The sequence below is a fragment of the Carassius auratus genome, chromosome 34 (assembly GCF_003368295.1).
Source record: "Carassius auratus strain Wakin chromosome 34, ASM336829v1, whole genome shotgun sequence".
Lineage (NCBI taxonomy): Eukaryota > Metazoa > Chordata > Actinopteri > Cypriniformes > Cyprinidae > Carassius > Carassius auratus.
This window is the reverse complement of record NC_039276.1, coordinates 19,692,981-19,718,653: the sequence shown is the minus strand read 5'-3', so window position 1 is coordinate 19,718,653 and position 25,673 is coordinate 19,692,981. Positions and strand designations below refer to the sequence as shown.

General features: G+C 37.6%; 1 protein-coding gene across 5 annotated transcripts in view; it reads left to right on the top strand.

Moving 5' to 3' along the window:
* Positions 1–14,235, top strand: part of LOC113053469 (ecto-NOX disulfide-thiol exchanger 1-like) — a 76,641-nt gene extending 62,406 nt beyond the window's left edge. For all 5 annotated transcript variants that reach the window (XM_026218527.1, XM_026218531.1, XM_026218528.1 and 2 more), the window contains 8 exons: positions 211–317; positions 2,401–2,518; positions 4,104–4,288; positions 6,066–6,173; positions 8,818–8,877; positions 10,801–10,900; positions 11,947–12,032; positions 13,502–14,235. In XM_026218527.1, coding sequence (XP_026074312.1) covers positions 211–317; positions 2,401–2,518; positions 4,104–4,288; positions 6,066–6,173; positions 8,818–8,877; positions 10,801–10,900; positions 11,947–12,032; positions 13,502–13,633 — 896 coding nt within the window. In that variant the 3' untranslated portion in view covers positions 13,634–14,235. The remainder of the gene's footprint in view (positions 1–210; positions 318–2,400; positions 2,519–4,103; positions 4,289–6,065; positions 6,174–8,817; positions 8,878–10,800; positions 10,901–11,946; positions 12,033–13,501) is intronic.
* Positions 14,236–25,673: the final 11,438 nt, after the last annotated feature.

Sequence of the window (25,673 nt, the reverse complement as noted above, 5' to 3'; positions counted from 1 at the left end):
CCCATTTCTCCAGCAAATCCATCATTGTAGACTGTTGCCTTCCTCAGTCCTAAGGAACTGAAACAGCAGCTAATGAGATGTAAGTACAACAGACACAATCAGGGGCCTCTCAGAGAAGTGACGCGAGGGTCCTGATGTGTCTGACTGCTGGCACAGATGCTGAGCTCTACATAAATGGCTTGTCTTGTCTGACTTCCCTATCCACCAAAGTTGAGCAGATTACGGCTGTGTTCACCGCTGCCACCAGGCAAAAGGCATGGGACCATTTCTCAAAAGCGCAGCGCAAGAACATAGACATTTGGCGAAAGCAGTGCGAGGTTGGTATTCCTTCTCCCCTTTTGTCATGCTGACTCTACATCAGGGGTCTCAAACTATGGGCCAAGATTTGTCATTACAAATCAATTTTCACTCTGGCCTTAATATACTTAAAAGCCAAAGTATTGCACTGATATACACTATACATATTTCAAATTTGTGGTTCTAAAAACGCTTGTTCACTGAAGGAGAACACCACCTGGCTGGTGGCCCCCAGGTAAAATAGTTTGAGACCCCTTCTCTAGATGGTACACTGACACGGCAGCTGTTTATATGGCAGTGTATGTTGTGCTTTTCATTGTACAGACTTGTGGGCCCTCACACAGCAAAAAAACATCACAGTTTTCTTGCCTCTGCTCTTTCGTGCAGCAGAGCTGGCTTTGAAACTGCCACCTAGAAAGATCCTCCATTGCTGCCATGGCAACATATACTGGCAGGATTATAATGATGCTCATCAGTGATTAGCCTGAATTAATTGTTAATAACTCATCCAATTTGAATTAGGTCTCTATGAGGAAGGAAAAGTGAGGTGTGTGTTAACACAAGACATACTTGACCCTGTATGCTTCTTTGCATAGAAAGCCCTGAGTTCCCTGGAATGCACAATATGGAATTTCCATATTCATAATATGGAATGTCACCAGTCTGCAAAATTGATGTTAGTGCGAACAGAATACTCAATGAACCCTGAAACTCCTCAGTGGTGACAGACTCCAGCTGCAGTCTTTCCTCCAGCCATCGGACTTTTTCCATGACTGTATATCATGAGCAGTGATGTGAGGCCCGAAATCAAATCTTATGAATACACTGACTGTATTGATTAATAGCTTTAAGTCAAGTCTATGAAAGGATTCCTTTTCAGTTCACAGTCGTCAAGAGGTAAGACGTTAGCGTTGTGGCAGAGTCTCTGGTGCTGTGAGAAGTGAAAGCCAGTCGAAATGCCACCCCTGTGAAAGGTTATTTTCATTGCCGTAGTTGTTTTCTAGCACTGTTGTGGATTTGTTAAATATATAAAAATATTCATACATATATATATATATATATATATATATATATATATATATATATATATATATATATATATATATGTATACAGACAAACACACACATACAAGCATAAACTATTGCTTTGACTAACAGAAACTGTTATTTTATGTAATTAATTAATTTTAGGTATTTTTTATTTTATTTTATTTGTAATTTTAAAATAATAAATAAATCTAGTTTTATGTACACGTTTACTCAACAGGTTTTTTTTTTTTAACCAAAAGTATGATACCTCCCTTATTTTGTTGGCCAGAAATGCCTCTTTGTGAATGCAGTCTTTATAAAATATATTATATAAACTTTATTGATTTTTCCAGAATGACTGGAAACGCCAGTAATGGATGTTCTTTGGTCAAAGGTGTGTGAACCCTGTAAAACTGAAGTTATGAGAATTGGAGAGAAATGTGATATCAGAACCCAGCGAGAACTCGACTTCTTCTGATACTACAGCTTTCAAGAAACAAATCAAAAAGATCAGGCCAGAAAGTGCTAGAGTAAAATGTATTCAATCACAGATCAAGTAAAGCTCAAATGCGCTCCCTTTATAGAGTCAGATCTGCAAGATTTCACAGTGGTGGCATTAAACGTCCTTTGTCCTGATCCCTATAATGGCTATCAGAGGATCAGTGGGCTTGGAAGTTTGTATAATGTGATTGTTATGCTCCATTTTCAGACCTAGACAAATGAACTTTCACTATTGCACGGCACAGAGACGGCAGAGCCTTGGTTTCCCTCTGGGATTTTCCAAATCATTGCCTGTTTTATCACCCTGTCAAAAGTTTCCAGGTGAAATTAGAGTATTATTAGAGTAGAATTGCAGAAAAACATTTAATTGGTGTGTGTGATGTTACTGCCACATTTACACAACAAGTGGGAGTATAAAAGTGTGTCCTTGTAAAATTACTCAGAGCAGAGGAAATGTTAATGTGTGCAAAATGTAATCTTTAATCATTCAAGGTCTTGGACAGAAGCCAGTAATGGGGTGTGTGTGTGTGTGTGTGTGTGTGTCCGTTTGATTTCTGTATTGTGCTCCATTAGGAGCTCAGAAATGCTCAAAGCGAAGAGATCATGGGAATTCGAAGAGAAGAGGAAATGGAGATGTCAGATGAAGACTCGGAGGAAAACCCCTGCAAAAATATGAGAATGGAGGACACAGGTAGGCCTGTGATCCGCTGCTGATTTTTATAATCATGTTTTATTAGGATACTGGAGGCAGCGACTGACTGCCTAAAAACAACCCTAGATTTGATCGCCTAACATCTAGTTTATATTCACTGTTTGTGACTGTACAGCGCAATTAAAATGAACAATAAACCTTCAAAAAAGGTCAGTGTTAATTGGAGGATAAGAGGAATGTGTGATGCAGTGCCACAGAGACCTTTGTTCAATGCCCATATAATTACATTTCATTAACAATATTCATTTTTTTCCCTGCTAGGACAAAAGTTTAAGATTTAAGATTTAACAAAAAATAAACATAGGAATATTTTCTTTTTTTATGTTTTTGAAAGGAAACTTCTGTGCTCATAAAGGCTGCATTTATTTGATCAAAACAGTAAAGTAAAATACATTAACACTGTGAAATACTATTGCAATTTAAAACAGCAAATTAAAAAAATAAAAATTAGTGAAAAAGACAAATCAGTATTTTCCCACCAGCCCTCAATCACATTATTTATTTAATTTACAACTATAGTGCGAAAGTTATAATGTAACACAATGCTGGAAAGAGACTGCATATGATGCAAAACTGAAATGTTTATCATTTTCTAATTATTCTAACTGATGCTTTCAAGGCTATCACAGTTTCACATAATTCTAATAATACATAATTTATGCCAGATAAACATCACAAACCAATGCAGTTTTCATTTGCGAAGCATTGAAACACGTTCATGATCAGTGTCTGTAAAGTAGATATGTGAAGTGAGTGTATCCCTGGTCCTGTAGGAACATGTTTCATGCAATATTGATAAATTAAGATACAACACTGTAAATAATTATTCATCACTAGTTCATAATACCTAATAGATTTACTAATGCATAGACCTTCTGTAAAGTATCAAGTCGACTGGTCCATCAGGAAAAGTGCATCTCCAGACAGTGAGTATAAAGTATCAGGTTAATAGTAATTCCCAATCATTCCTTGACTTAATGAAGAAAAAAAAGTCCTGTTAGTCTCTAATCAAATCAGCTCCTCCGTGACCACTTGTATTTTATTAGCTTTATTTGAGCAGAGCGATCACATCCTTCAGATAACCTTGAGTACAACAGCATTTGTGCTGAGATATCAACATGAGTGATTACACTCTCCTTCCTGCATGTATCCCACAGCAAATATGATTATGAATGATGTTGCCTCGACACAGAACGGTGGCAGAAAGTGTCAGGGGATTCTGAGCTCAGCGATATTTCACGACCTGTCAGAGCACACAAGCTCTGGCTCAATAAAAGAAGTATTGTCAGTGGCAGGAAAGAACATCTAATAGTTGAGATTCTCTGTTGACACAGCAGAGACTCAGCACCGTGACCGAGTTGTTATGCAAACTTCACGATAAAGCCTGCCACGTATTTGCTGATTCAACCAGACGGACTGATGTTAGTACTTGTCCTATATGATGCATGTTAGATTGTATGTTGCATCATCACATCTATGCAACAGATTATGGGAAGGCTAGGGATAAAGACCTTTATCCACGTTCACGTCTTGTCCTTCTCTCTTCCTTCCTGTGTGAGAGCAGAGCTGTCTGCGCAGACGTGTGCTCTGCGGGAGGAAAACGACAGTCTGCGCTGGCAGCTGGACGCTTACAGGAACGAGGTGGAGCTGCTGAAGAAGGAGCAGGGAAAGACGTACCGCACCGAGGAGGATCACACGCAGGAACAACAGCTGCACTTCCTGCAGCAGACCATGCAGAACATGCAGCAGGTAATGCAGACGTCAGAGGACTCTTCAGATGGTTTTTGGTCATAAGCTACACTTCAGATTAGGGAACACTATTCACCATTAACTAGTTGCTTATTAGCATGCATATTACTGGCTTATTGGCTGTGTATTAATACTTATAAAGCACATATTAAAGCATGGCTATATTCTAGATCCCTTAACCATACCCAATGCCTAAACATACACTAACTACTACAATAACTGACTTGCACGCTAGCAATAAGCAGCAAATCTTGAGTTTATTGTGGGAAGGCTCTTAGTCACTAGAAAATGTGTTCGCTAATATAATTGTGTAATATTGTTAAAAAAAAATAAACATTTTTCTATTTGAATATATTTTTAATTGTCATTTATTCCTATGATGCAAACTGAATTTTCAGCATCATTACTCCAGTCTTCAGAGTCACATGATCTTTCAGGAATCATTCTGATACGCTGCATTACTGCTCAAGAAACATTTCTTATTAGCAATCCTGAAAACACCATATTTTGTTACATTATTAATGTCTTTCCTGTCACTTTTGATCAATGTAATGGCTTCTTACTGAACAGAATGGTAATGTATGTAAATATATATATATATAGAGAGAGAGAGAGAGAGAGAGAGAGAGAGAGAGAGAGAAAAGAGAGAGAGAGAGAGTCTCTCAGTGGGAGGATGTTAACAACCTCAATACTCAATAAATCAAATTCCTGCTGACACTGCAGACTTTCAAACTACATGCAGCTTGTTTGATATTATTCTCCAGTTATTAATGCGGACTCGTGACTCATCAAGTGACCAATTAAATCAAAACCTTTTGCTAAAAGTTTGTCCCATGTCTAAAGAATCATCAAAGTAACTTCATACTCGGTCCACTCAGTCTCAAGATCACATCATCACGTTTTTGATACTTAAGGGAGGACTGAGATTAAAGAACAACCCAAATAGTGTCTTGAAACACATTTGACACATTCAAACATACGCACCAGATCAGTGTGTAAGTGTGCAGTATGCTCTCACGTCAGCTCTCCATCTGGAGCACAAACACTCACACCTCCATTAATTACTGTAGCTGTCAGTTCAGCTTAAGCACTGATTGGACACAGTGTTCTTGATGATGCAGACTGTCATAGTGCGCCATTAGCACAGGCTCCGGTGAGCTCTCTCTCTGTCTCCATCATTTTACACTGTACAGTTGCTTTAAAGGCTTTTATGTGCAAGATCAATACTAATGTAAGAAATTAGTATTTTTTTTTTTTGTGGAAAGAGAAAGATGAGGTCTAGAATTATTTAGAGTGCAGTGGCCCGTCTCTATTTAATTTAATGGATGGAGAACTTTTTCATTACACTAACTTTTAAGTTTTGGTTTTAATTTTATTGTATATATAAAGTTTATTTATTTATTATTTTAAATCACTCTGACATTAAGTGAAGATTCCTAGCGTAAATATATCAAAACGTAATTTTTGATTAGTAATGTGCATTGCTAAGAATTCATTTGGACAAATTTAAAGGCGATTTTCTCAGTATTTCATTTTTTTTGCACGCTCAGATTGCAGATTTTTAAATAGTTGTGAATAAACCATTCATCACTGGAAAGCTTACTTATTCAGATGATGAATAAATCTCTATTTTGAAAAACACTTAAGACTGGTTTTGTGGTCCAGGGTCACATATTATCTTTCTGTGCAGTGATGTTTGTTTATGAGGGCACCACACAGCCCCACACACACGCTGCTCATTGCTCTCTGTTGCTCACGATGCTGTTTGTCTCCACAGCAACTGCTTCGGCTCCAGGAAGAGCTGAAGGGCAAGGAGCTGGAGCTGGAGCAGGCCAAAGATGAGCAGTGCTACCTAGAGACAGAGGTCCTCAGCCTCAGGGAAAAGGTCGGACAGATTCCATGGCCATATTTCTGAATAATCTGAATTTCTATCTGAATAATAGTGTTATTTGAGGGCACAGACAATAATTATGAGGAGCAGTGTTGGGAGAGCTACTGCCATTACTCAATTTAAAGTTACTACAAGCTTAATATTTTGCAGTCAGAGCATTTTTATGGTAAAAAGCAATGAGGATGGCATTGGCAATTAGGGTGACAATATTAACCCGCATTTTTTCCTATAAAATTGGAGGGGGACGGGGGTGACTATAATTTATGTAACTAAGCAGAAAGTGTATTGATAAACAACAGCATTTAACTAAAACTTTGTTTTTGTGTGTGTGTGTGTGTGTGTGTGTGTGTTTTATAATGGTACAAATAGACTCTAAAGACAAATGTTTTAGCAAAAAATAAAAATAAAACATTAATGCAACAGTATGGCATCAATCATTTTGAGTTACAATTTAAACTAATTAAATTAGGGTTAACCAACAAACATTTCCTTAGATATTTTTTTAAATGCTATAAATTAAGGTCTTCGAACTGATTTTAATATACAGCAATTGAGTGGTGGCCCCGAAATCATTTGACATTGAGGGATGTCTTCATTTCAATGTATCTTTTTGTTTAAACTAATTTATTTATTTAGCATTTACCATTGAAATTTATATATGTAATTGGATATAGTGCAAAATTTACTTTGAGGCCTACAGCTCTTAATTCCATTTGAATTTTGGTCCTTTGTAGTAAAAAGTTTGAGCACCACTGTTTTACGATACATTTGCATGAACCAGTTCACCTTACTTGGACTTATTAGAGCAATAGTAAACTTTTTTGGCATGTTTGTATGCTCAGTTCCCTTGGCTCTAAAGCTTCACATGCAGTTCATTATTGTGTCTCTACTCGTTGGAAAAAGTAGCCTTTAGTATCTTCACAGCACTGGTGGGGAGTTACTTTGTAGAGGGACACAAAGCCTTATGTAAGCCATTAAGAGCGCTGTTCACTTCAGATATACTGCATTTTGGCAGTGTCTGCCTCCTCATGTGTGACAGCGGGAAGCTCTGCAGCCCCGGGTCACTGAGTGTCCTCACTCCCCCTGTGCATGCAGCGAGAAACACAACTCAACATGGCAGCAGGAGCAGAGGGTGCACACACACACACCTGAAAGCAGCCACAGTAACTCAAAAATGCAATGAAAAAGATCAGGACAGGGTTTTTTTGTCACAAGATACTTTGCCGTGGCTGCAGGAGGGGAACAAGGCTACGCTGGAGAGCCGGGTGGTCTTAATTTATACACTAGACAACACACAGTCATACGTGCCCAGTCTATGAAAAAGATATAGATGCAACACAACATCTAGATGTACAGTGGCCTCAAATAAGATTTAGCCACACACAAAATTCAGCCGTAGAGAAGGTTTCCTTGTGAAAAGAAGTACACATTAGTGTACGTACTATTATTTAAATAATGTGCTTTAAATGAACATTCTAAAATGTACTTTAAAGTAAAACAAAGAAAACAGCTTTAAATTCAATATTATTGCATGCACCTTTATTATATGCACCTTTAAAAGTGTACTTAAGTGTGTTAATAAAAAGTCATGAAATGTGACATTTTTGTTTCATTAACATATATATTTTTTTAAATATACTTCTAAGATTTGAAGTACGCTACAAATGCACATTTAACACATTGACAAACATTTTAAACATTTAAGCACACTTTTAATTCTAAAAGGAAACAAATAGCATTTAATATACAGTTAAACTACGATACATTTGCAAAAACACTCCTTTTTCTTATTTTTAGAAGTATGCTAAAAAGTTATGCTAAATGCTAAATTTCTCACAAGGGATGTCTTAACATTCTGTCTCTGTGGGCGCTTCACTAGGTTTTAAATGATAGCAACTGAAAATAGATTTCTACATGAATTAGAGACACAGGAGTTGTCAACGTCTCTCACTTACAGCTTTTTAATCCATGTCCATTTTAAACGTGGTCTCTGCCTTGATTAAAGGGTTAGTTCACCCAAAAAATGAAAATTAGGCTGTGTTTTACTCACCCCCAAAACTGGGTGAACTAACCCTTTAATGTCTATAGAGCTGTTGTCATTGAGGACAGATGATATTTTCTCACTTTTGCTGAACAGCACAACATGATACCTTATCATTTGTGCCAGTACAGTGGTTTGCCCAGATGCAGGGAATAATGACCAGTCTTGTTTACCCCATTTTCCTAACAGCAGACATTGATTTGCATGAATGTTTTTTGACTGAGATAACAGGAACATCAATAGTCGTGGAGGTCCTGTGGAGCGCATACAGTTATTGTGCTGGTAAACGTACCCACTAGCAGATTGAAGACATGTGTATAGTATTTTTAGAACCAGATGTGGTCTGCTTCCACATTTCAGAAGTGTGAAACTGCTGTGATCTTCTACAGACACCCTGGGCATAATCTATGAAATCACTAATGTGTTTCATTACCCCATTTCTAACAAGTATCCATTAAAAAATGTAGTATCAACTTAGCAAACTCAGGGCTAGACTGATTTTTCCCTAGACTGTCTACAAAGCTCCTACACAGCTGCACTGCAAAATAGGTCTTGAATAAGTGAGTATTTATGCTTTGTTTTGGGTTTTTTTGACAGCTGTTGAACGCCATGGAATCAGTAGATTTGACAAACCACAAGTCTGAAGGCCATGAAAAGGTAAGTTAGACTGATTGTTTGTTACGCCCAGCATCCATCATGTCACTGACATTCACCAGTGAGATTAGTCTGCAGTACCAGCACATATCAAAAGAGAAGTGTGAACCGCTAACATATCATCATACCTTCATTTCTCTTCACACCATGAGCTCTCTGGCAGAAGTTAATTTTAGACTACTGTTCTGTATGCTCTGTAAGAATATGGTCTCCCTGTTTTTCCCTAATTGAAAAGTGCTTTATTGAATGTCAGAAAGCATTTTATTAAGGTGCAATATTTGCAGGAATTGAATTTCACAGAATTGCATCTTTTTTTTTTTTTTTTTGAATCAATAAATTGAAATAAATTCTCAGTTAAAGAAATTTACAATGATGGCTGTTATACCTATATAACGCTGCAACATATGACATAATAAACCCACGGATAAGAAACATTTTTATATAACTGGCTTGACCCCAAAGCGCTTTACTGTCTGCCTCAGATTGTAATGTTATCACTGATAAATAGTTTTTATTAATATTTTGAATCAGTCTTTAGTTTTATATTAACTGTTTTCATTGTATTTTTTAAATATGTATTTTTATTAATTTATTTCAGTTTTAGTTATTTCACTACATCAAGTTAAACTAAATGAACATGAGAACTGTTGTCTTGGCAGTTTTACATTTTAATTTTGTTTCCTTTAAAATCTATATTTAATATTTAATAAAACTTTACTTAAGCTTTCACTGTAATATTTAAATTGCAATATAATGTCTTCAGCTTCAATTATATCCTTATGAATTCGAATTTGAAGCGAAAATATACATTGTTAACACATTTACTGTCACTACTCCAGAATATTACAAAAATTAGGACTATAAATCCTGCATCAATTCGGTCGTCCACATATTATGTAGCATATGGAAACAAATGACTTCAAAACATTAGCACTTGACACCATAAAGCTAAAAAACATCAGTGAATCAGGGGCCGTTCTTTTATCGACTGGCAAAAGTAATTTTCACAAAGTGAAAATTTTGGACTGATTCCACCCATATGAAAAAATTCCAACTAGGCTAAAGGATATATTTTAGCTTAAAAGATGCCAAATTTGGTGCACTAAACATTTGTCACCAACATTCAGTAATCTTGGAACTTAATTATGATTTATATATTAATTTTTTTGGGAAGCTGCATTCAAAATCTGGCACAATCTAAGTAAGCGTATTTCCCCTTGGTTTGAATGGGTATGACATACAGTATATACATAATGTGAAACTTTTCCTTCAAGAGTTACTGAACAGGAATTTTCAATGTTTGGTTAAAGACACATACTGTATGCACTGTTGCCTCCATTCAACCCGATCTCACGGCAATTCGTACATTTTTCACAAGGTGGCTTATTCGTACGAATTCGCATGACCACACTCGTACAATTTCATATGATTGTTGCCAAATCGTACGTATTTTACGAGTTGCACAATTCGTATGAATTTGTACGAATGACCTACACCTAACCCCGCCCCTAAACCTAACCGTTACTGGGGTTTAGACAAATCGTATAAAATCGTACGAGTGAGGTTGTACAAATTCGTACGAATAAGCCACCTTGTAAAATACGTACGAATTGGTCGTGAGATAGCGTTGCTCCATTTAGATATTTTTTCACTGAGGGTTTCTGTAAATGCACTGTGCAAGGATTTTTCTAGGATTCTGATTTAACCCCTATGTGACTTACGGACTGCATCTTGGAAGAAGGGCCTCTTAAATGTCAACAGGCATTGATTTCTCTGAACACAGCAGAATGCGGTGCATTTTCTGTGAAGATTAGCATGCATACTCTACTAACTCAACAGTTTGCATGATCCATCTATCTATTATCTGCTTTGCGAAGGTTACCCTGCATCCTGATATGTGTTTTTCCTTTGTATGCTTGTGTACAGGGAGTCAATGGCACCGCAGCATTCTACCATCATCGAGAGAAGAATAACGATATGGTCATCTGGGGTCCTTTGAGATCAGAGAAAGAGGCTCTCTTGCTCGGTAATTATTCCAACTCCACTTCATGCCGTTTGATCTATAAAACATCTTGAGTCGTGTGCTGAGGGGCTTGAATACCAAATGGGCTTGGAGGATTGAGTCCTAGCTTAAAAGCACAGAAGGGCACGCAGGTGTTTGAACCACTGTGATAACAATGACTTGGAAAGGCGAGGAAAGCCAGGCTGCAACACCTCGGCCTTTCTGTCACGTTTTTGAATGATGATCCTTAGGAGGAGCTCAGGGGAGCTGTTCTTCTTTTTCCTCGGCACTTCATTGGCTCTTGCCCAGAAAATACCACACAACCGTTGCTCTATCTTATGGCTGCAAAGAGGACACATATACTGCATTGATGGAGTAGGGAGCGTCAGCCAGGCTCGGAGGCCCTCAGCCAGAAAAGCCAAACTCATTTGAGCAGAACAAAGTGAAGGGACGCACTGAAGAACACAAATCGTTTAAGTCTCCAGGCGCTCCCGTACTAGACTCTTAGCTCTGAAGAGGACGTCTAATGCAGTTATTGGATTAGCTTGCTGTGAAAACATCATTTTGTATAAGCTTCCTCCGTTAGGGCTTTTAAATGAGTTTGTTTGGTTAGATTTCTCGTGCGAGTATGCAAAAACAGATGTTTATCTCAGTAAGCACGATGCGCTGTAGCAGAACAGAGACGTATGGTGTTGGCTCAGCTATTCTGCATTGAATTTTAAGATCAGAACAGACATCTTGAGACTCCCCTTCCCTCCCCAAGTGCGGCTCTGTGAAAGTAGGTCTTGCGGAGGGAATTGAATGAGGTTCCTTGGTAATTGGCGACGTTACGGCATATAAATCAAGGAAATAAATATTGGCTCGGGCCCTCCAGGCAAGGCACTATATCCTGTGTCTCTGCATCAGTGCTTTACCTTTACAGGACCTCTCCAAAGTAATCAGCTTGAGTAGGGAAGGATGGTGCTTCTGCTCCAGGCAGAATATTTATGATTGTGCCACTGTATCTCTACTAGTCAGAGGCAACATACGTTCATTTACAAGCCTGCTCTGTTGTCTGTCTCTCCAATCAGGAATCATATCAACCTTCCTCCACGTCCACCCATTTGGAGCCAACATTGAATATCTGTGGTCTTACATCCAGAGACTTGATACAAAGGTGATTATTTGTTGTAATTAAAAGGTTAGTTCACCCAAAAATTTTAATTCTGTCATCATTTACTTACCTTCAAGTCCAAACCTATAATACTTTGGTTATTAAACTTCAGACACAAATTAAGATGTGTAATTAAACCTGTGTCTCTCCATTTAAAGTCCATCTAACTAAGCCTTTGAAGATCCAAAAAGATCATGAAGTCATTATAAAACTAATCCTTATGAATGGGCAGATTCAGACTCGTAAAGAGACTTCATGTGAAGAAAATATTTAAAAATGATTTATGCTTTAATATAAAAACACATACAAAGAGTGCTTCATATATGGTAAACAGAAGCACGCTAGAACAAACCTCATTAGAGGAAATGAAGGGTGAGTAAATGGCATCATTTTCATTTTTGGGTGAACTGTCTCTTTAATGGCATTGAGTGCATGCAGGATTAATAAAAGATTAGAAATAATCTCATTTCAGTCAATATGTTATATGGGCCTTATGTTTGTTATCACTTTGACCCCTAAATACTGCATGAAATATCAGAGGGACTGTTTGCATGCTGGTGTGATCCGCACTGGCACAGCACAACTATTTGTGTCCCAGTAGCCTGGTGGAGCTTGTCCAGTCTACAACAAAATGCTAATTTCATGTGTCAGATGTGGCCTGGAGGGCACCGAACGTGCTTTGACATTTTGCACGGTGCCGCTTGTGTGCAGGCGAACATTATTTAATCCAACTACCCTTCCCATTGTTTCCTGTCTACAATATCTGTCTTAAATTTAATAATATATGCAACTAGACAAAGTAGTATTTTATTTATTCATGCATTTATTTTAATATTATGGTTCAATCAGCATCAACCAAAAATGCTGATAACTTGTGTTCCACTTTAATAATAATGTCCATCTTTCTAAATTATAAATACCAGCTGCAACTGATTACCAATCTCAAGTAGAAAATCATTGATTCATCATCTTCAATTGCACAAAGTCTCTTTATGTCCTTTTCTAGCCATAAACTGGGCACAAAGGAAACGGATGCATTTTTTTAATCTCTTTATTGCTTTCGTAGTCATTTTACCAGTCTGTGAAGTAAATGTTATTGTCTATTAAATAAATAGTTCTAACTTGTCTCAAGAAATGCAAGAAGTTTATCTTATTCTACCCTAAATTGTAATTTTCTTAAACTGAGAGTAGAGAAAACAAGCAGTATTATAAACTGAATAAAAGTTGATATACTTCCTGTGTAAATAAAATAAAATAAAATAAACAGAACAATAGCACTACACAGTAACTGTTTGCAGGAAGCAAATGACAAACATACTGACAAACACATTAGTGCCTTTGACTGATTTCTAAGCAAACAGAGGCAAGGATGCAGTGGGCAATTTTGTGTCAGTTTATGCACAAAATGCTCAACATAGAGCAGCAATAACAATCTAAGTGTCACACTGCTTCACTCATGTTTCATTCTTCAGATCTCGGCCGGTGAACTTGAAAGACTAATGGTCCGGCTGCCCAACATGTTCCAGCAGGAGTTCAGCGGCGTTGGAGCGACATTGGAAAAACGCTGGAAGTTCTGTGGATTTAAGACTCTTAAGTCGGTGTGACTTGCAGAACCACATGTACTGACACTGAGGCTTCGTGACCTCTGGAGAGCTGATCTAGAGTCAGTGAGAAGAGCCAAAGCCTCAAAGACAAAAACAACAGGCTCTACACCCCGTACTGCCTCAGATCCGATGGCTGCCGCTCTCCAGAGGAAGTGAGACTCCACATGCGGCCCCGCATCAGATGTATTTACTTGAAAAAGCTCTTTTCAGACTGTGCCAATTGCGTAAGGTATCTGTCAGTGGTATCCTCCCTGAAGACAGGGAGATATCCAGGAATATCGAGCCTCTCGGTTAAAAATACAGAAAATGGGACAGAGATGTTTGATCGCAGCCCTCTGCGCCCATCATAGCAAGAGTGTGTGTGAAGATGATTTCTGCACTGAAAAATTATTTAATTCATGGTCAGAGTGTTGGAGCTGATAGACAACGGTTGCACAGCTGAAGCTCTTTGGACAGTTTGCTGTTTCAGGCCTTCCATGTTGTGTAGATCATGTAACTATGTAACATGTTCTTTGTGTCTTGATGCACTGTTGTTAATGGTCTGCTTATGGAAATTACGACTTTTTAAAAATCAATTAAACACTTTTTATCTAAAATCCAAACCATTTAATTGAGGAAATCAATGCATTTACTACAATCTTAAAAAAAGTACTCCAATATTTTTTTTTCTTTTTTTTTTAAGCTATGACATTGAAAAATGTTTTGGATTCATTAACCTTTCAGTAAACAATTCTTAAAATACCCGTTTTATTCTTGGTATGAAGAAACTTATTTCATTATAAAGAACCTTTTGTGAAATGGAATGTTAAAGCTTCTTCATTAAAACAAAGATGCCAATATTTTTAAGAGTGCAAACAGCTTTGGGCGTAATTTAGCATTGAATGCAGAATTGAAAACAGAACATTCCAGAACTTTGTTGTTGTTTTGGACTACTGAAAATCCCTAAATGTCATTCCAGTGGCCAATTTGATTCAAATTCAGCCTTGTGAATTGAAAGGCAGCCATTTTTTGCCCAACCCTGTTCCTAGTTGCATCTCTGAATGTGTCAAAGCTGCCTCAAAGTGTTGTGTCTGACATGTTTTTGATTTATGTCTGGGATAAACAACTGAACTCATCTGTCATGAATGTGGAGCTGAACCTCCTTAATCACCCAGAATATAACAAGCTGTGAATAATGAATGAGAGGGGAGGAGAATGCTGCTCTGTGCGTGTATAATGTGATCTATTTGCTATTTACATCAGCCTCTGAGATGCTGTTAGCAACATAGTAGTGCATTTGAGACCATCTAAGCCATTTTCATAGTTGCTTGTAGCAGCACTGGCATTATTTGAGGCTGTTGAAGTAAGGATTAAAGATTATGGTGCTGTAAGACTCAGGACACTGCACTTTTAAAGCAATGTAAAATCCAATGTTAAAGGAATGAAGAAAACAATTATATTTCTTAAATAAAAAATCAATTGGCACCCCTCTACCAAAGCTAAAATCTCCAATATGTGCCTTTGCTGGCAGCCATCATGTGTCAAATTCTGGGCTACACTCATATTTAAACTTTCCAATAGCATTTTTTGCATGATTGACTAACTGTTAAAGAAAAGCTTTGGCAAAAACAAAGCAGTTGTCATATAATTTTTAAAAACAATTGGCAAATGCTTGTTTTTTAAAATGCAATTACAAATGTACAATGTCAAAGTAGCAATGTAAATAATAAAAAGCCAGTAAGGACCTTCTATTACTATTCTGAACGTAATGATGAAAACTCAGTGAGGAGAACGTCTGCATTTCCAACCCGATCTCATGGAAATTTGTAAATTTTTCACGAGGTGGCTTATTCGTACAAATTCGTATGACCACACTCATTAAAATTCACACGATTTTTGCCAAATCGTACGTATTTTACGAGTTGCACAATTCGTATCAATTTTTGCGAATGACCTACACCTAACCCCGCCCCTAAACCTAACCGTCACTGGGGTTTAGACAAATCGTATAAAATCGTACAAGTGAGGTCATACAAATTCGTACGAATAAGCCACCTTGTAAAATACGTACGAATTGGTCGTGAGATAGCGTTGGCATTTCCTGAACCTTTGTCAGTATAGGGAATGAAACAGACTAACTGTAATGAAATATTAATAAGCTCAGGTAAAGAAGCAGAGGTCAATTTTCAATTTCTGAGCTGAGGCGTTTCTTAATCCCACTCTCAGTGATGACGGCTCGATACCCCACACACAGAAGCACACAGACAACAAATAAACAAGAAGAGACAGTAATACCTCCTGGAGTATATTTAGACTTCCAGTATCAGATCAAACTGACATATCCTTGGAAATTGAATTATGCGCTGTTGAGCTCTCGAGTGGTTTTCAAAGTGTGTTCCTCTGAATCTAAACATCAATGATGGTGGTGTAGAACTGTTGAAGCATCTCCTGTGGCAGGTTAAACTTCCTCAGCTGGCGAAGAAAGTACAACCTTTGCTGGGCCTTTTTTCACAGTGAAGTCTATGTGAATGTCCCACTTCAGGTCCTGAGAGATAGTGGTGCCCAGGAACCTGAATGATTTTTCATGATGGTGAGTGGGAGGAGAGCAGGGGGGTTTCTCCTGAAGTCCACGATCATCTCCACTGTTTTGAGCGTGTCCAGCTCTAGGTTGTTAAGACTGCACCAGACAGCCAGCTCTTTAACCTCCTGTCTATAAGCTGACTGGTCATCGTCCCGAATGAGGCCGATGAGTGTGGTGTCATCTGCAAACTTCAGGAGCTTCACAAGTCCACAAACAGGATCCTCACATAAGTCCCCGGTCTGTCTAGGTGTTGCAGAACATAATGCAGTCCAATGTTTACTGCATCGTCCACAGACCTGTTTGCTCTGTAGGCAAACTGAAGAAGATCCAGTAAGGGTCCGGTGATGTCCTTTAGGTGGGCCAGCACCAGTTTTACAAAATGACTTCATGACCACAGACGTTAGAGCTACAGTCATTTAGTCCTGTCATTTTGGATTTCTTTGGGATGGGGATTATGGTGGACCGTTTGAAGCATGAAGGAACTTCATCCAGTAATCTGTAGAAGATCTGTCAAGATGTGGGCCCGCTGGTCAGCACAGGATTTCAGACAGGCTGGTGTAACACAATCTGGGCCCGGTGCTTTTTTCAATTCAATTTTTCAGTTCAAGTTTATTTATATAGCGCTTTTTACAAAACAAATCGTTACAAAGCAACTTTACAGAAAATTATGTTTCTACAATATTCAGTAGTAGCTAGTAGTTTGTGCACATTTGACAGGATTTTAGAAAAAATAAAAATAATAATAATAATACAAGACATAGTCAGCTAGACGATGAACTAACAATATTATTGATTAAGTTATTATATGATTCAGTCACACATTTAGCAATAATTGTTAGTTCTGTTTGTTGATTCAGGGTTAGCATCATCTGAGGTCCTCTGAGGGTCAGCATCATCTCTTCTCAGGTGTTCTGGATCCAGACTGGAGCTTGTGTAAATCCTAGTTACCACGGGAAACATAGAAACAAAATACAGACATCATTAGCATAGCTGCTGATCCAACAAAGTAAAATTAGTTTAACCCAAGATAATGAATAAAAATGCACCTTTGATCAGATGCAACTACACTCGCAATTAAAAAGATTATTTTATAAACAATTATAATTATAATTAAAGCTGCAAGCAGCATTTTACCGGGGTTCAAGCATTTAAGGCATCTGAGGTGGTCAGAGCCATCCTGGATGTTTGGAAGACCGTTAAACACATCCAAAATGGAGAACAGGCTAACAGACAGACACACACACTGAAAGTAAATGATTAGACTAATATATGTATACTCTATAAGCGTATGCACACACACACACACACACACACACACACCCAAAGACACACATATACATGCACAAACATTTTGTTGCAGATATAGGTATTTGAAATAAGTGATAGGTCACAATAAACTTATTGCAAGTCTTCTCTTTTTTAGAGTTTAGATGTCATTTTCAGGTTAAACTGTAATCATAATGTGGCAAAATTGTAAAAACTGATACATCTCTATGAACAAAATGGAAAACATCAATTCAATGAGATTTAAAATGTTATAACAGTTAATTTATTAATGTTTTGGCATGAATTCATGAAAACAGTACTGTTTAACTAGCTGAATGAGCCCATTAGTGGTCTTCCACTGCCATCTAGTGGTTATAAATTGCATTTACTCAAGCAACACTGTGTTTTTAAATATAACTGTTATTGTGGTTTTTTTTTTTTTTTTTTTTTTGCCCAATCTCTCTTAAATTTTGCATGCTTTTTTAGAATGAAATTAGGCATTATTTTACACAGTTTTGATAATTTGTGGGCTTTCTGTTTGTATTAATAGGCCTTTGTGTACACTATGCAAATAACATATCACAAAATTACTGGTTTATAGTTGTCCAAATGCAATTTTTCAACATGATTTTGATAATTATTGACCTTCAGAGTCTAGAGACTTGTACTTCAGTGGTTTTATTGATTTTTAGCTTAAACCCTATCAATAGTTTGCCAAAGTAACTTTTTAAAATAATCTTGAATATTTAATTAACAGCTTTATTGACAACATTGGTCCCAAAGGCAAAGTTGTTCAGAATGAGGAGATCTATCATATGATATGAAGATCTAGTGTTTTTGAGTGAATATATGAGCATTTTCAAACAATTTGAGGCCATTCACCATATAAATCTTGTGTTTTGAGACCTTTTCTACTGTTATAGCGCCACCTATGGTCCGATCTCCATGAAGCTTTGCATGCTTGTTAAGAGTCACCTGTTACATGATTTCACCAATTTTCATAAAGTTTTGAGTTTTCGTTTAGGTTTTATAGGCTTTGGGGTATGTTTGGCCACACCCCTTTTCTTAATTACCCCTTTAACGGTAACCAAAGTACAAAATTCAACATTTTTTTGATAATTATTGATCTAGAGTGTCCACAGAATATTACTGCAGTGGTTTGGTTCCGATCGAACAAAAAACCTAGAACTAGTTCGCAAAAGTAGGTTTTTAACATATTTGTGAATAACAATTGAACGATTTGATTGACAGCAATGGCTCTTGAGGCGAAGTTGTGCATTATGAGGAGATCTATCATATGATGTTAAGATCTAGTGTTTGTTTGAATGTATGAACATGTCCTACAAATTGTGATCATTTTCTATTGAAAATGTGTTTTTTTGAGGCTTTTTCAACTGTTATAGCGCCACCTATGGTCCGATCTCCATGAAACATTGCATGCTTGTTGAGAGTCACCTGGTACATGATTTCACCAATTTTCATAAAGTTTTGACTTTTCGTTTAGGTTTTATAGGCTTTGGGGTATGTTTGGCCACACCCCTTTTCTTAATTACCCCTTTAACGCTAACCAAAGTACAAAATTCAACATTTTTTTGATAATTATTGATCTAGAGAGTCCACAGATTATTACTGCAGTGGTTTGGTTCTGATCGGACAAAAAACCTAGGACTAGTTCGCAAAAGTAGGTTTTTAACATATTTGTGAATAACAATTGAATGATTTGATTGACAGCAATGGTTCTTGAGGCGAAGTTGTGCATTATGAGGAGATCTATCATATGATATTAAGATCTATTGTTTGTTTGAATGTATGAACATGTCCTACAAATTGTGATCATTTTCTATTGAAAATGTGTATTTTTGAGGCTTTTTCTACTGTTATAGCGCCACCTATGGTCCGATCTCCATGAAACATTGCATGCTTGTTAAGAGTCACCTGGTACATGTTTTCACCAAGTTTCATAAAGTTTTGAGTTTTCGTTTAGGTTTTATAAGCTTTGGGGTATGTTTGGCCACACCCCTTTTCTTAATTACCCCTTTAACGCTAACCAAAGTGCAAAATTCAACATTTTTTTGATAATTATTGATCTAGAGAGTCCACAGAATATTACTGCAGTGGTTTGGTTCCGATCGGACAAAAAACCTAGGACTAGTTCGCAAAAGTAGGTTTTTAACATATTTGTGAATAATTAATGAACGATTTGATTGACAGCAATGGTTCTTGAGGCAAAGTTGTGCATTATGAGGAGATCTATCAAATGATATGCATATTGTGTTGATATGTGAAAGACCACGTGATTACAGAGCCATAAAACTCGTTAGCGCCAACTAGTGGCCGATTTCTTTCAAAATTCTTACAGACCTTAAGGTTCATGAGTCGAATGTACCCAGCGAGTTTCGTTATGGTCAACATCCGTTATCCATTTCAAATAGGTGCTTAAAATTGTTTGGACAATGGCGGACATGTTTTTTTGAGATATGCAAATGTCCTCATAAGTACTTGTGCCCCTTCAGACCAAGACACTGCATACCAATTTTCAAGTCGATCGAGCCAACGGTTGCCTAGTTATAGCCATTTATGTGTTTTTTCTATCTTATTGCGCCCCCAAGTGGCAAAGATGCGCAATTTTTTTTATTTGACCAAAGATCGAGCTCATACATATGTGTACCAAGTTTGGTGAAGATATCTCATTCCGTTCTAGAGTTATAGTCAAAATAACACTTGGCTAACGTTAGCATAGACGCTTTTTGGCGTACTGTTTCGCGTAAGAATCGAAATTTCAACTTTTTTTTGATAATTATTGATATTGAGTGTCCAGGGAATATTTCTGCAGTGGTTTGGTTCCGACTGGTTGAAAATCCTAGGACTAGTTCGCAAAACTAGGTTTCGGATATAGATCGATTTTGTGAGAAAACGGTGCGTCGTAGAGCAAAAAATGCAGCTGTGCACTTTTGTTCGGGCTAACCCAAGGATTGCAACGATGCCATGTTTTTGAGTCTAGGGCTAACGGTTTACGACCTGCGTCCAAAAATGTCAAAAATTTTAGTTTTTTGCGCTGTAGCGCCCCCGTTAGGCCGATTGAGCCGGTTTTTTGTATCTGAGTAGCGAGCAAGACTACTACCTTTTGACCAAGTTTCAGCTCTCTAGGCCTTACGGTTTGGGCTGCACGTTCAGTTTTAAGGCGGAAAAATAATAATAATAATTAAAGCTGCAAGCAGCATTTTACCGGGGTTCAAGCATTTAAGGCATCTGAGGTGGTCAGAGCCAACCTGGATGCACTGATGACATTTAAAGACATCCAAAATGGAGAACAGGCTATCAGAGAGACACTAACACAGAAAGTAAATGATTAGAGTAATATATGTATACTCTATAAGCATATGCACACACACACACACACACACAAAAACACACATATACATGCACACACATTTTGTTGCAGATATAGGTATTTGAAATAAGTGATAGGTGACATAAAATTATTGCAAGTCTTCTCTTTTTCAGAGTTTAGATGTCATTTTCAGGTTAAACTGTAATCATAATGTGGCAAAATTGTAAAAACTGATACATCTGTATGAACAAAATGGAAAACATCAATTCAATGATATTTAAAATGTTATAACAGTTAATTTATTAATGTTTTGGCATGAATTCATGAAAACAGTACTGTTTAACTAGCTGAATGAGCCCATTAGTGGTCTCCCGCTGCCATCTAGTGGTTATAAATTGCATTTACTCAAGCAACACTGTGTTTTTAAATATAACTGTTATAGTGTTGTTATTTTTTTTTTGCCCAATCTCTCTTAAATTTTGCATGCTTGTTTAGAATGAAATTATGCATTATTTTACACAGTTTTGATAATTTGTGGGCTTTCTGTTTGTATTAATAGGCCTTTGTGTACACTATGCAAATAACATATTATAAAATTACTGGTTTATAGTTGTCCAAATGCAACTGTTCAACATGTTTTTGATAATTATTGACCTTCAGAGTCTAGAGAATTGTACTTCAGTGGTTTTATTGATTTTCATCTGAAACCCTATCACTAGTATGCCAAAGTAACTTTTTGAAATAATCTTGAATATTTAATTAACAGCTTTATTGACAACATTGGTCCCAGAGGCAAAGTTGTTCAGAATGAGGAGGTCTATCATATGATATGAAGATCTAGTGTTTTTGAGTGAATATATGAGCCTTTTCAAACAATTTGAGGCCATTTACCATATAAATCTTGTGTTTTGAGACCTTTTCTACTGTTATAGCGCCTCCTATGGTCCGATCTCCATGAAACTTTGCATGCTTGTTAAGAGTCACCTGATACATGTTTTCCCGAAGTTTCATAAAGTTTAGAGTTTTCGTTTAGGTTTTATAGGTTTTGGGGTATGTTTGGCCACACCCCTTTTCTTTATTACCCCTTTAACGCTAACCAAAGTACAAAATTCAACATTTTTTTGATAATTATTGATCTAGAGAGTCCACAGAATATTACTGCAGTGGTTTGGTTCCGATCGGGTAAAAAACCTAAGACTAGTTCACAAAAGTAGGTTTTTTACATAGTTGTGAATAATTAATGAACGGTTTGATTGACAGCAATGGTTCTTGAGACAAAGTTGTGCATTATGAGGAGATCTATCAAATGATATGCATATTGTGTTGATATGTGAAACACCACGTGATTACAGAGCCATAAAACTCGTTAGCGCCAACTAGTGTCCGATTTCTTTCAAAATTCTTACAGACCTTAAGGTTCATGAGTCGAACATACCCAGTGAGTTTCGTTCCGATCAACATCCGTTAACCCTTTCAAATAGGTGCTTAAAATTGTTTGGCCAATGGCGGCCATGTTTTTTGAGATATGCAAATGTCCTCATAGGTACTTGTGCCCCTTCAGGCCAAGACACTGCATACCAATTTTCAAGTCGATTGAGCCAACGGTTGCCTAGTTATAGACATTTATGTGTTTTTTCTATCTTATTGCGCCCCCAAGTGGCAGAGATGAGCAATTTTTTTTTATTTGACCAAAGATTGAGCTCGTAACATATGTGTACCGAGTTTGGTGAAGATATCTCATTCCGTTCAAGAGTTATAGTTAAAATAGCATTTGGCTAACGTCAGCATAGACGCTTTTTGGCATACTGTTTAGCGTAAGAATTGAAATTTCAACTTTTTTTTGATAATTATTGATATTGAGTGTCCAGGGAATATTTCTGAAGTGGTTTGGTTCTGATTGGTTGAAAATCCTAGGACTAGTTCGCAAAAGTAGGTTTCGGATATAGCTCGATTTTGCGCGAAAACGGTGCCTCGTAGAGCAAAAAATGCAGCTGTGCACTTTTGTTCGGACTAACCCAAGGATTGCAACGATGCCATGTTTTTGAGTCTACGGCTAACGGTTTACGATCTGCGGCCAAAAATGTCAAAAATTTTAGTTTTTTGCGCAGTAGCGCCCCCATTAGGCCGATTGGGCCGGTTTTTTGTATCTGAGTAGCGAGCAGGACTACTACCATCTGACCAAGTTTCAGCTCTCTAGGCCTTACGGTTTGGGCTGCACGTTCAGTTTTAAGGCGGAAAAATAATAATAATAATAAAAATCTTAACAATTACAATAGGGTTTCAGCACTGCGTGCTTGAACCCCTAATAATAGTTATATAATATATATAGTTATATAATTATAACAATTATAAAGATTACATTATTCGTATGCTCGGCGGAAGAGATGTGTTTTTAATCTAGATTTAAACAGAGAGAGTGTGTCTGAACCCCGAACATTAAGGCTATTCCAGAGTTTGGGAGCCAAATGTGAGAAAGCTCTACCTCCTTTAGTGGACTTTGCTATCCTAGGAACGACCAAAAGTCCATCGTTTTGTGACCTTAGGGAGCGTGATGGATTGTAACGTGGTATAAGGCTAGTTACGTACGCAGGATCTAAACCATTTAGGGCCTTATAGGTAAGTAATGATAATTTGTAACTGATACGGAACTTAATAGGTAGCCAGTGCTGAGACTGTAAAATTGGGGTAATATGATCATATTTTCTTGACCTGGTAAGGACTCTAGCTGCTGCATTTTGGACTACCTGTAGCTTGTTTATTGAAGAAGCAGGACAACCACCTAGAAGTGCATTACATTACATTTTCCTTTTCTGTTTCCAGAAGACCTGGCACACCGCATCTTCACTGAACTGAATTGCAGGTGTGGGGGAGAGGGGGGTTACAGGAGGTGTGAATGGTTGTGTGGAGAGGTGTTCAGGGCGGATGTGGGGTGTTTTTTTTTCAAACCTGCAGTAAAACTTATTCAGATCGTCTGCCAGTTGTTGATTCTTCACAGTGCTGGGGGATGTTGTCTTGTAGTTGGTAATTTCCTTCAGGTCTTTCCACACTGATGCCGAGTCGCTGGAAGTGAACTGAGTCCTTAGTTTTTCTAAATAAATCCTCTATGTTTCATTTATTATGGTCTGAATGTAGCTGCAGCTTCTAAAAATATAAAGATTCAATAGCATGCATTTATTTCAGCACAATTACAGTGGTCACCATGAAAATACTGTGGCTAATTTAGAATAAATTAACCATACATTTTTTTTTAAAGAAATATGTTAAAATAAATCCTTATAATAATCTTCACTGAACTTGATAATACTTATACCCCCGGTTTCACAGACAAGGCTCAAGCCTAGTCCTAGACTAAATGCAAATCTGAGTTGTTTCAACTGAAAGAAACTGATCTTAAAACAGGCCAGTGCCTTTGCTTTGTGTTAAGATGAACACTAGTAATGCTTTTTTCTAAGGCATGTTTATAAAAATTGCTTAAATGTCCTAATTGAACTATGGCTTAATCCTAGGCTTAGGCTAAGCCCTGTCTATGAACCCGGGCCATAGTCTCTAAACAGTAAAACATAACCAAACACAGAAGGCTTCATTAGTGTCCAAAAGTGAATGTGTGACCATTTTCACAAATAGCCAACCAGTGGACTGCTTACAAAATTCATTCTCCAGAGATTATGTATTTTGTGCTTGCTCAAAAATAATAAAAGGAATCGTTGTTGATGTCAATAGCTGCACTGGACAGACATGTTTTGTCTCGCCAAGCTATTTTTATTGACTGAGGCAACGGGCAAAAATAGTGCTTCTGCAGTAATGCGGGCCAATGTAATGAGGCCAGCCAAACAGCACATATTACAGACACACTTCCCTATCTGATGGATTGCTTTGTTTTCATTGCTCCGCCAGCTAATGAAAATGAACGAGACCCTCTTGTTGCGGTCGCATCAATCACATGTATATTTTTCCATCTTTCCTTCTCGGGCCATTTTTTTCCCATCCATGATGTCTGTACAGTGATGAGCGCCCTTTAAATGATGGATGACCAGCGAGAAACCAACACACACAGCGGCCTGTTTACACGCTCAGATTGAACGCTTCTCTTTCCTTCCTATTTTGGATTCCTCCCCAAACCGTTAGCCAGTGCTTGTTCTATTGTTCCCATCTGTCTGCTACTCTCATCACCGCTGAAGAGACGGAGATGTCGTATTTGTCCTCTGGGTGCCATCAGCATGTCTATTGTCTCCGTATTAATGAAAACCAGGTGTTGTGACACAGGCAGCTCTTCACTCTGATTGGTCAAGCCTGAGGCACAGAGATATTGCACTGCATTGCAGGAGCCCAAAACCAGAGGAAATGGCCTACACAGAAAGTCATTTTCTCGAAAGAGTTTTCCTCGTTTCACAAAAATGCTTAAAAAAAAGCAACATATTCCTATCACCAATGAGCTGCATTAAGATGAGTGATTTAGCAGGGAAATGTTTTTAGCCTGAGCAAATGAAGCACTAGGACTCTCCAAGGGAGCCTGGGAGACAAAGCCTGGTTTGTAAATGAGGTTTATTGACGTTGTCTATAAATAAACCTAGTAGAAGAGGGAATACAGCAACATTAGATGTGTGCATGTCTGCTAATGAAGCTGCTCGATAGCTCTAATTAGCATCAGCCTTGATGTGCTTTGTTTATAGCGATTAGAAATTCAACATTAAAGTCATTTACATCTCTCCAAATTTCATGCATTTCACTGCATTGGCCGCAGTGTGAATATAATTTGAGCGCCTGTGACATTATACATTCAGTATGAAAATCATTTTCATGCTCTAAAACGATCAAATGAAAGCATTTGCGCTGGTGGTGGTACATGGCATCCATCATCATTGTGAAGGTGGTTTTATTATAGC